The 12,701-nt window shown below is 38.1% G+C and overlaps 1 protein-coding gene across 4 annotated transcripts in view; it reads left to right on the top strand.

Moving 5' to 3' along the window:
• The window catches only part of tpd52 (tumor protein D52), a 34,712-nt gene extending 22,383 nt beyond the window's left edge, over positions 1–12,329 (top strand). Inside the window, exons 2-8 of one of the 4 annotated variants that reach the window (XM_052135156.1) lie at positions 2,337–2,461; positions 2,869–3,017; positions 3,534–3,635; positions 4,480–4,506; positions 6,009–6,050; positions 9,883–9,931; positions 10,017–12,329. In XM_052135156.1, the coding sequence (XP_051991116.1) occupies positions 2,337–2,461; positions 2,869–3,017; positions 3,534–3,635; positions 4,480–4,506; positions 6,009–6,050; positions 9,883–9,931; positions 10,017–10,139 (617 nt within the window). In that variant the 3' untranslated portion in view covers positions 10,140–12,329. Of the gene's footprint in view, positions 1–2,336; positions 2,462–2,868; positions 3,018–3,533; positions 3,640–4,479; positions 4,507–6,008; positions 6,051–9,882; positions 9,932–10,016 lie in introns of those variants that run through there. The other 3 variants (XM_052135157.1, XM_052135159.1, XM_052135160.1) reach the window with 3 other exon arrangements.
• Positions 12,330–12,701: the final 372 nt, after the last annotated feature.

The following is a 12,701-nucleotide window of genomic DNA, read 5'->3' as shown; positions in this document are numbered from 1 at the left end:
ACACTCCACAATCTCTCAATTCCTTTCTTACCACACACCATTGGGGCTAACAGGGTTTATTCTCAGAAATAATTTATGGTCCATTCACGTCATGTATTAGTTACCGTAATTGCGAGATTCGGACTTCATGAAAATGTCCATGTCTTCATAGATCTCGCAATAAGTTTTAAAATCTGTATTTATGAAAGCTATGCATTAACTGACCTAACATCCTGTAAAGCCTAATTATACGATGTAAAAAGCTGATTTTTTTTTTTCTCCTTGACGAACTAAAGCATCCTATTTGAACAAAGCCGGCACTTATTATACTACATTCAACTTCGATTTAAAATTGGAATGTATAGGGTCATATCACCCACTTTAACCATTTAACCATCTGCTTCTTTGTCTGCTTAAACTTGTCAGGAAGCCCCTTCCAATTTTGCCGACAAGTTATCTGATTTGACTCCATAATAAATGCAATCTCTCTTCACGCATTTGTTGTAGCCATGCTGTCTTTGTGGCGGTTGTGTAGTGATTAATATATAAAAAAGTATACTTCTGCAAAATTTCTAAGAGACATTCTTCAAAGCTATCCATTTTTAATAAAAGTAACCTATAGGGGTGGGAGAAATTTTTTTTATGATCTGATGCGCATATACTAGTCGGTTCAAATTACATTTTATTTTAAAGAGCTCCTATTATGTTTTTCAAATATTACCTTTCATGTAGTGTGTTATATAGCTTTTTGTGAATGTAAAAAAAATTCTGCAAAGTTTCAAAAATCAAAGTGTATGACAAATGCAGTTAATGACTCCCAAAAGAAAGAACCGATTCTGAACACCTGAAACAAGTCGTTAGGTTATTACAGGAAATCTGTAAAATTGCTATGTAATTTGGTAACAAAAAATATGCCTCTGGTCTTCATTGGCTGCTCGCGAACAACTTTGACCCACCCTCAAACACTACACTAAGCGGTAGTCCAATCACTACAGACTGGGACATCTGACCAATCAGAGCAGAGTATGCTCTCTGAAAGGAGTTTAGAATGAATCCTTTAGAACGGATCATTGAACGAGTTGTTTTTGACACTGGGAAATAAAGGTAATGCTGCAATTAAAATTATAAGCAGATTAAAGTGTTTTTTTTTATTATTTTTTTTACCTTGACGCATGTAAATCTATTGGATGAGATCACCTGGTGGGTAGATTAGATGGTAAGCGAACAATCAGTTCTCGTAGTCAAGGTGAAAATGGGCAGGAGTACAGACCTGAGCGACTTTGACATGGGCCAAATTGTAATGGCCAGATGACTGGGTCAGAGCACCTCTGAAACGACAAGGCTCGTGGGGTGCTCCCGGTCAGCAGTGGTGAGTACCTACCAACAGTGGTTCGAGGCGGGACAAACCACAATCCGGTGACAGGGTGTTGGGCACCCAAGGCTTATCGATTCTTGAGGGCAATGAAGGCTGTCCCATCTGGTCCGAATCAATAGAAGGTCTACTGTACCACAATTCACAGAATATATTAATGATGGTTATGGGAGGAATGTGTTAGAACACACAGTGCATCGCACCCTGCTGCGTATGGGGCTGAGTAGCCGCAGACTGGTCAAGAGTGCCCACGATGACCCCTGTCCACCGTCGAAAGTGCCTACAATGGGTATGCGAGCGCACGAACTTGGCCTTGGGGCAGTGGAAGATGGTCGCCTGAAGAGTTCAAGGTGTTGCCCTGGCCTCCAAATTCCCCAGATCTCAATTTCTCTTCAGATCTCGATTGAGCATCTGTGGGATGTGCTGGACTAACAAGTCCGACCAACAGCATATTAGGCAGGTGGTCATACTGTTTTGGCTCATAAGTGTATATTGGCAATATTTTATTCTTCTTAACCTTTTATTAGAGTGTAATAATTTGACCCTCTTCTAAACTTTCCTTTTCAGCTTATGTCATGAATTTAATTCTAGAACAGAACACCCACTTTCCATGATTTAATCAGATCCCGATGGATAAAATAAATTCCCGTCTCCTTTTATTTTATCCCATTTCACTAGGAAATATGTCAGTTTATGGAAGTAAAATGGTTTGCAAATGTGAAAACCATAGCATGTTGTCTTAATAATAAAGTTAGTACTCTTCCAGATTGAGCATAATCATTATTTTGTACTGTAATATTAGTTTGCACAACTCCTGATGTCACTAATTTTGTTTACATAAGTTATGGGGATCCTGCCTGAATAGTGAAAGCTTAAGGATCACCCCTCACAGGCTTGAACGTTCAAATGTTTGTTAAACAGCCTAGTAGGCTATACCACTTCCATTTGTTTCATAACAGTATATGCGTTTTGTTTGTCTCTGTAGGCACCCAGAGGCCAGACTCCATCCCAGAGGTGGGTGAGGATGCAGTGAATACAGTAGGACCCTCTGCATCCACCATGGCCCTTACTGAGGAAGAGCAAGCAGAACTCCACAGTGAACTAGCAAAGGTGAACATCCTCCAGTCCTGAATTTTCAGAGATTCCACTGCTCATTGTGCACACAGATAAAGCCATGTACAAAAGCATCTGGTCAACTTATTGAACATGAAGAGTATTGTGAGAATGGCAGCGTGACTCAACCACTGTCTCTACAAGACCCCAGTTGAAAGGAAATTATGGCATACCATAATGCTATTGAATGCTCAAGTTTCTTTTGGGGAAGTGTGGTTATTTCTAAAGGCAAAACTAATTTCGCAATGCCTACTTTCTGCTCTATTTTGCCATGTGAAAATCTGTATGCCATTATAATAACATAAACTACCAGTAAAAGTTTGTCTAATTTCCAACATATAACATATTTTCCATCTAACATCCAGTATATGTCAGGTAACTTCTTGTTTCCTGTTTCCCTACAGGTTGAAGATGAGATCCAGACACTTTCTCAGGTGCTGGTGGCCAAGGAGAGGCAGATGGCGGAGATCAAGCGGAAGCTGGGCATCACTCCACTCAACGAGCTCAAACAGAACCTGAGCAAGAGCTGGCAAGAAGTCACCACCTCCACTGCGTATGTACCCTCACCTGCTTCAGGCATCTGTGTGCCTCCCACTGCCTCATCATACTGCTGCAGAGGAGCGACTCCATCTGTTACTGATTCTGCTGTGAATTTACACAAGTTTAACTACTTGGTGTTTGGCTGAATCACATGAAAAATATACGGTTGTGAATATTCTTGCTTTTACTTGCTCACTCTATTCTTTCCAGCTGAAAGAAAGTAACTAACTTGTGTTTTATGTTAAAACGTATCCAAATCAGACATGGTGCGATTAAGATTCCAGTGACAAGTAATTTGTCGACCCAGTCATCGCTGGGTCGAATAATGTTTGATATTTAATATACAGTACATTTGTATTTGGATTTGGGACCAGTAAGGTTGGAGTTAGCGCAACACCACAGGAACACAAACAAAGTGATTGACAAAATGTCCTGTCACAAATAGCATCATATCTGGTTAAGACATTCTTTTAAGGTGTGATGCTGGAGAGTGCTTTCTATAAATCTTCATCTTGTTTTTGCTGGACAGGTATAAAATGACCTCAGAGACCCTGTCCCAAGTGGGTCAGAAAGCGACAACGGCGTTCTCCAGTGTGGGCTCAGCTATTAGTAGAAAATTGGAGGACGTTAGGTGAGATTACTTATCCAAACTATACTTTTTTTGTTTGAACTACCCCTTTCATTTACTTCAGTTTCAACACCAGTATCACATGGATGAAAACTTAATAACACTAACTAATAATGCAACACTTAGTTTCAAATGACTTAATCTTAAACATTTATAAACAGTGGTGTCAAAAATTCTGAGATCACAACAATCTGGGATTTTTGTAAATTCTTTCCATTTAAACATGGAAATTAAATTAGTTTTAAGTATTTAAAAAAATGTAGACAGCAAATTTATGACAAAATAAAGAAAAAAAAGATACTTTTCCAATGTTAGCAAATTTGCGACATTGACCAGGTTATCTCCTTTGTACAAAAGGTGAAACTCTGCTTCATTTCTCAGATCATGTTGGGATAACATGGATCATCATGTTAAATTAAGGAATGCTTGCTGTCATTAATGCAAATATTTAGACATTTAGAAATTCATGTACATTGCTCAGTTTTACTTTCCACTGAAATTTAATTTTTTTTTATTTAATTAAGAACAAATGGAAAATAGAACAATTTTTGACCAATGTTTGTAAGAATTTTGGATCCCACTGTTCAGTATGTGTGCTTTTTAATATAACACTTCTGGACCGCATAATGAAGGGCTGAGTTGCCTCCTCCCCAAACACAAGGGGAATGATAGAAAATGAGAAACTGAAACACAATGAAACCATTAAGCATAAACACTAAACACCCACATCTTACACTGAAGTCAAAGGAAACTGACATGTGCTTGATTTCAGCATCTTACGACACACTGATGCAACACCAGCAACATCATTTACTGTTTTTGCTAATGAAACCTCTGCCATTTACAGATTACAGTCATTGTCTAATTCTTTTGGGTAAGACTGTCTGCAATGGCTTCAAACCAAAGCCACTTATTTTGGATGCTCTATCACTCGGTAGTGTGAATAGTTAGTATAGCATGTGCTCAGAGCTTTGTCTCCCATTTATCTGTCTTTCGTTGTCTCCATGCATGCATGCTTTGTTTGAGTTCCCTTTTTGCTCTGATGTCTTAATGTGCATGTTGAATGGATGTGTATTATTCAGACTTCAGTTGTTGACCATTTTACTTGAATAGTTTAAATGTATTTATTTATAAAATGTATACACTTTGCATTATGTGCTCGATACTATCATCAACAAATGATTGGCAGTCAATAAAATAATTTCCCATCAGTTCCATTTAAATCAAATTTGGAGTTTTGTGGATATATGTCCATGTTTGTTAGCTTTGAGGCAAACAACTTTGAGACAAAAATACTGACCGCATATCTTGCACTCTGCACACAGCCCATTTACAGTACCAAATTCGAATGAATGAACTATCTTCATATCATCGCTGCTTTACAGGAAATAGAATATATAATAGGATGCAGATGGTGCAATCTTCTGGAGAAAAACTTTGGAATTAAATTGCACTTGACTCAACCCATTAGCGATTTACGTGCAAGGTTCCACCAGGCCTAGGCTTAGCACATGCTTTCATGAAAATGGCCCACTGACTTTGTGCATATGATGTATCATATAGTGCTGCGCTTAAGGCAAATGCATTCTTAAAATAGGGCCCTAAATCTCCTCTCATTGTTTCTCCGTACTCTATATAGTGTGTAATGATGTGCATAAATGGCAGTGATTCAGACACGTGGTCTTGCACCAAAGTATCTGTCTGAACTGATCAAGCAGTATGCGCCGCCAAGAGCGCTTAGGTCTGCTGACCATTTGCTTTTAGTTGTCCCTCGGGTTAAGCTGAAGAGCAGGGGCGAACGAGCATTTGCAGTAGCTGGACCAAAGCTTTGGAACAAGTTGCCCTTGTACATCAGGCAGGCTCAGACACTTGCTGCTTTTAAATCTAGTCTTAAAACCTATTATTATAGTTTGGCATTTGACGCTATGTGAGAGTTGTTTTATTGCTTTTGTTTAATTGTTTTTATTTTTTGTGTCATTGACCGTTTGTAGCAGTAATATGGGTTTTAAGTGTACAGCACTTTGTCAAACACTGGCTGTTTTTAAAAGCGCTTTATAAATAAACTTTGACTTTGACTTTGAAACCCTGTTTATTCCATGTTAATTCTCTCACACACTCTTTATCCAAACTGACCATCCCAGCTGTTGTGTGAATCCGTGTCAGTGATACCGGTAATAAAGTCTTAAAGCCCTGATGGATTAAAGCCTTACACTCTTTTTCAGTTTCACAGAGCATGAAGGGCTGAGGTGTTTCTTTCTTCGCAAATTGTAAAATCAGACGTGTGTCTTAGCATGGCTTTATTCTCCTCTTGTAATGCTTTTGACACTCACGGCTTTGGCTAACTCCTGTCTGCTCTTCTTTACTGCTGACGGATAGTATACGTTCCATACAGCATTCTGCTAGCATGCCCGTGATGAGGTAAGGAACAGTTCACAAAATGTAATATCTTGATTCTGATTGTTCAGTCGCAGCATTCTGTGGTCAGATGTTTTTGGATAATGACCACTAAACTGTATAATTGACCTTTGCCCCTTGCAACCGATTTCCTACATAGCTGTGCTAGTTTCAAGTCTCACATAGCACTCTGTGGTCTCTTCTCACATATTAAAATAATTTAAACTTAAATCAATTATCTATCCATTTATGTATGTGTCCATTTACAGTCAGGTCCATAAATATTGGGACATCTTTAACTGCAGAATTTCAGCTTTAATTTGAGGGTATTTACATCCAAATCAGGTGAACGGTGTAGGAATTACAACAGTTTGTATATGTGCCTCCCACTTTTTAAGGGACCAAAAGTAATGGGACAGATTAACAATCATAAATCAAACTTTCACTTTTTAATACTTGGTTGCAAATCCTTTGCAGTCAATTACAGCCTGAAGTCTGGAACGCATAGACATCACCAGATGCTGGGTTTCATTTCATCCCTGGTGATGCTCTGCCAGGCCTCTGCTGCAACTGTCTTCAGTTCCTGCTTGTTCTTGGTGCATTTTCCCTTCAGTTTTGTCTTCAGCAAGTGAAATGCATGCTCAGTCGGATTCAGGTGATTGACTTGCATAACATTCCACTTCTTTCCCTTAAAAAAACTCTTTGGTTGCTTTCGCAGTATGCTTCGGGTCATTGTCCATCAGTACAGTGAAGCGCCGTCCAATGAGTTCTGAAACATTTGGCTGAATATGAGCAGATAATATTGCCCGAAACACTTCAGAATTCATCCTGCTGCTTTTGTCAGCAGTCACATCATCAATAAATACAAGAGAACCAGTTCCATTGGCAGCCATACATGCCCACGCCATGACACTACCACCACCATGCTTCACTGATGAGGTGGTATGCTTTGGATCATGAGCAGTTCCTTTCCTTCTCCATACTCTTCTCTTCCCATCACTCTGGTACAAGTTGATCTTTATCTCATCTGTCCATAGGATGTTGTTCCAGAACTGTGAAGGCTTTTTTAGATGTTGTTTGGCAAACTCTAATCTGGCCTTCCTGTTTTTGAGGCTCACCAATGGTTTACATCTTGTGGTGAACCCTCTGTATTCACTCTGGTGAAGTCTTCTCTTGATTGTTGACTTTGACACACATACACCTACCTCCTGGAGAGTGTTCTTGATCTGGCCAACTGTTGTGAAGGGTGTTTTCTTCACCAGGGAAAGAATTCTTCGGTTATTCTTCATCCACCACAGTTGTTTTCCGTGGTCTTCCGGGTCTTTTGTTGTTGCTGAGCTCACCGGTGCGTTCTTTCTTTTTAAGAATGTTCCAAACAGTTTATTTGGCCACACCTAATGTTTTTGCTATCTCTCTGATGGGTTTGTTTTGATTTTTCAGCCTAATGATGGCTTGCTTCACTGATAGTGACAGCTCTTTGGATCTCATATTGAGAGTTGACAGCAACAGATTCCAAATGCAAATAGCACACTTGAAATGAACTCTGGACCTTTTATCTGCTCCTTATAAATGGGATAATGAGGGAATAACACACACCTGGCCATGGAACAGCTGAGCAGCCAATTGTCCCATTACTTTTGGTCCCTTAAAAAGTGGGAGGCACATATACAAACTGTTGTAATTCCTACACCGTTCACCTGATTTGGATGTAAATACCCTCAAATTAAAGCTGAAAGTCTGCAGTTAAAGCACATCTTGTTCGTTTCATTTCAAATCCATTGTGGTGGTGTATAGAGCCAAAAAGATTAGAATTCTGTCGATGTCCCAATATTTATAGACCTGACTGTATGCTGGATAATCAGCATAGGTCAATCAGTACAATCAGCTGGTCATTATCAAAAACAAACACATTCAAGGTGATACTGACACCCGAAAATTATACTGACACCCGAAAACCCTGTCAGGGTTTTGCACTAATGACCAGATGGCTGTACATTTTCCTTTGCTTATGCCCCCCCCCTACTCAAACCACTTCCTGAGGTATGGTGTGTGTTAGGGCTGTCAATTGGGCAGAGAAACTAAATTCAAATTTTTACCTTAAAATGTTCTAAATTCGAAATAAATTTGAATTTTCAAATCAGATTATTTTTTAAAATTGATATTATTTCCTTAGTCCACTAGAGGGCGCATTCCAGACATATAACCATTATAGCACTGTGTTATTTTATAGCAAAGAACATTCCTGGCTGTTAAAAAAAACCATTCAATTTTAAACTAAAGAGCATAAAGTAAAAAAAAAAAAAGTTTAAGTTCGTTCATATTCTCAAAGTTTAAGTCAAAAGTAAAACGAGGGGGAAACGCTTCAATAGGCAGTTCTGTGTTATCATGGTGTTACACTTTTATATCCAAATAATACCAAAGACTGAAACTTCATAATAACAGTGATATACAGTTTTTTCATTAATTACAGCTGTATGTAGGGTAGAATTATTCCCACTGGTATTTGGCTGAACTCGGTGGTATAGCGGCTCATTATCCCTGTTGAGGGGCTGTTCTAACAGACGGAACACAGCAGAAAGGAACAGAACGCAAGGAATTTGAGACACACATTTCCAACTTGAACTCCTTTACAGACGAATCCATTGCTTTATCTGAGAAATGCTGATAAGAGAGCAAGACGCAACAGCCAAAGATCTCCACCTACTTTAAGGGGGTGTTCACACCGAACGCTCCAGTTTAAAGGGTTAGTTCACCCAAAAATGAAAATTATCCCATAATTTACTCACCCTCAAGCCATCCTAGGTGTATATGACTTTCTTCTTTCAGCCAAACACAATCAGAGTTATATTAAAAAATATCCTGGTTCTTCTAAGCTTTATAATGGGAGTGAATGGTACCTTAGATTTTAAAGCCCAAAAAAGCACATCCATCCATCCATCCATCCATCCATCAAAAAAGTAATCCATATAGCTCCAGGGGGTTAATTAAGGCCTTCTGAAGTGAAGCGATGCGTTTTTGTAAGAAAAATATCCATATTTATAACTTTATAAACCATAATCACTGGCTTCCGGTAACAGCCGTCCTCACGTTCACAAGAGAGTCGATGACGATGTATGATGAAGGCGTAGCGTAAGCTCCGGTGAGAAGTGGATGGATGCACTTTTTTGGGTAAGGTACTATTCAAGCTTGGAAGAGCCAGGATGTTTTTTATTTTTTTTATATATATAACTCTGATTGTGTATGGCATGAAAGAGAGGAGAAAAGGCAACATTGTTACAGTTTTATCCCCTGTTTTGGAACCAATCAAATGAGCTACAGGTCTGAAAATGCCCTAAAACTCGATAAAGCATTAACCTTCAAAACCTCATCTGTTTTTCATCTCACATTTGTTTTATGACACTGTTGGTTAAGTTGGGAAGGTTGGTTTTGTTGTTTTTTAATCTCAATAATGCCGTAACTTTAAAAACTCCATCTGTTGAGGAGAACATTTAACTCACTTTAAGTGCCACACAGTGGACATAATCGACGTAATTTAATTTAGCAAACATGATGGCAAAGCCACATAATTTTAACGAGATCAGGCTAAAATTTTCAGAGAACTTGCTACAATGTATTCTGGAATGATGTACGAGCTTGCGATGCTGCAGCCATAAAGGCTGTTCCAAACATTAAGAAGCAATATTCTGCTGCCTTATTAGATAACTTGTTTTGGCAAAAATCATTAGAATGCCTATGATTCCTAAAAATATTGCCTAGATCAGAAGCTTGTGAGGTTTTGGAGCAAATCCATAGTAAATAAAATAACAGGGTAGCAGTTTTGCTGAAAATGATCAGTTTCTCATCACATCTCTTGCAGGAACAAGCCCACCTTCAAATCGTTTGAGGAAAAAGTGGAAACTTTAAAGGTATAGGAATAATGATGATAATATAAACTCTGTGTGTCGTGATTTTAAAAACATTCAACAGCTGGTGTCCTTTTTGCCCTTGCAGACCAAAATGAGCCCCACGCCATCGATGGGAGATAATGAAGCAGATTCATACTCCACACCTGACACAGAGCCAGTGGTGAAACAGCCAGAGAGAACAATTACACCAGATCAAGAACCCCACTGAAGATCCATCTGACACCCTTCCAAACCCATCAAACCATCCTCTCCTACTCCTCTCCCCTCTTTCTTTATCTCATGCGCTCCTCCTGCCACTTCACAGTTGTTTGCCATGACAGACAGTCAGTGGAACAATTTAAAAGGAGATAGTGCTCTGCCTCAGTCACATACATTCAGAACATGTGATTGAAATACCTGGCATGCACAATATGTCTTGTGCATTCTTGTACATGCACAGGCGATGTGCTTATGGCATATCGAAAATATTTAGTTATTTTTTTAATGCTACTATCCTCTACATGTCTCCATAATTACAATTGAGCATTTACATTCTGTTAGCTACCTCTTTTGTGTACTGGTGACTGAGGCATCTCCAAACAGGACATGATGTAGGCATACACTGGAGTGAGTGTGTGCTCACATAAGAATGTAAGATGTATGTTTCCTCAAGCACTATTAGAGCTGTACATCACTCATTCCACTGCAGCATTGACCTCTGACCCCTGCCCTTTAACCCCTAACTTTAGTTTAGTGCAGCTCGCTTTGCTTACATGACAGGCACAGGCAATCCTTTAACAAATGGGGTCTCTTTTTACACTCACACTTTTGATAGATATATCCTGGAGTGGTTTATATAAAGTTCAAATTAGATTAGGTTTGTGTTATGATAGAAATTGTTTACAATGACACTCACAACCCACAAAATAAACCAAAATTCTACTACCACGAATCAGTTACCTTTAGGGGTGCTTTGTGTTTGTCTACGTATATAGAAGTACAGTATATAAAGTGGTTGGGTTTTTGTCTTATATTTTTAAAACAAATGCCAAAAATGCAGTTCTGTGTAGTTTAGCATAATCAAAAGGTTTTGCATACAAGTGTGTATTGTTAGCATTAATTACCAAAATACCAAATATGATCAAACAATAGTACTGTTAAAGCATTGTATCATCACTTTCACTTTCTGTGCTTTGGATTCATGTTCATGGTTTAGATGTGCTTGAGAGCTTGTGTCATAAAGTGAGGAAACGCGAGTGGTACAGCGTACTTCATGTGACTTCATTTCTCTTTATTTATGTAATGCTTTTGTTCTTGATGACACTGCTGTTGCTTTTTTGAGACAGGGACTGACGACATATAATCTAGAAACTGTCCAGTTTAAGATTGTCTTTAACACACCAAAAAATTAGTGTTAATCTGAAATTATTAGCTTGCATTTCAGCACATTAATAACATTTTTAAGCACTAGTTACAGTATTTGTGTTTCATTGAGCTGATTAGAGTATGTGGTGTTGTGCCATCTTTAAGATCTTAGCTAAACCTGGCAAAATTAAGTTTGTGTTATGATAGTTTATATCAAATATATAATTTTTCGGTATTGTTGGCAAAGTTTCTTACATACAGAAAAATATTTAGTAATGCGTTTATGGTTGTGGTATCCTAAATTGATTACTAAACACTTTGGTGAGCAGAGGGGCTTTCTCCTTTTTGCATGTGCACATTTCTATGTTTTAGGATTTAGCACACAAATTGTTTGTCCCCTTCAAAGCAGACCTATTCTTGTAATATTTCATTCTCGGCTATATGAATGGGCAAATGTTAAATGTACTCTTGACAAATTAATTTGGGTGGTGTAGCATTACATTCATTAACTTTTTATATTTTGCTTTGATATGCAGAGACGGAGAGAGTTTGTTGCAAATGCGTGCTGCTGCAATAAATGTTCTTATAGAGGAGGAATATTGCTTTTTATATATATATATATATAATTTTTTTTTTTTTTAAGTTTGTGAGTTCAAAATGATAGATCTACTCAGTAATATTATTTTGGAAATCACTTCTATCAAAAAGCATTGAATATGGTCAGCAGCAAATGTTATTGGTGACACAACTGTTTATGACGATAGATGGATTGTTAAAAAATATCTAGGGGATCAAATAATTTATGTAACCCTTTTCAGAGGTCTGCCTCACTGTTTTCATAGCTCGGGATGTGTATGTTTCCTTTTCCTCAACATCATCTTTACAATATGAATGTTGCTTTACACTGAATGTCTCGTATGGGCTTTTGTATTGGGTATCAGTAGTAGTGGTTAATCCTGCTGTTAGGGTCGTCCTAAAAGACTAGAACTACTTTGCGCACATAAATAAAATGTGTTAATTTGTATGTCCGATGCTAATAAAGCACATTACACACTGCCTTTGTCTAGCCTTCATTCTTTGAAATGTCTTCAATGCAGCTGTTTCACAGTGCTGCAGTACCGCTACAGTACACGCGATGGCGCTTTAATGTTGATTTGACCATGGACGAAATAGTATAAGTGACTGTTTAATGTAACAAAGGGCTTTACAGTATTGTGTAGTTTAAATCTTGATATTAATAGCTAGGTTGGATAAATACTGAAAGGGGAGAGTGAAATCGCTGTTAAAAAGTTTTTATGTCTCTATAAGAAATCTATTTAGCTAATAAAACTGCTTGTGAGCTTGCCATACAGTATTTACAAAGTTACATTTCATACATAACATAGGCCTGATATCCTAGAGGTATTTTAATAAGGCTTTGAAAAAA

Source organism: Xyrauchen texanus, chromosome 10 (genome assembly GCF_025860055.1).
Source record: "Xyrauchen texanus isolate HMW12.3.18 chromosome 10, RBS_HiC_50CHRs, whole genome shotgun sequence".
Lineage (NCBI taxonomy): Eukaryota > Metazoa > Chordata > Actinopteri > Cypriniformes > Catostomidae > Xyrauchen > Xyrauchen texanus.
This window is presented reverse-complemented; position numbering and strand designations above follow the sequence as displayed.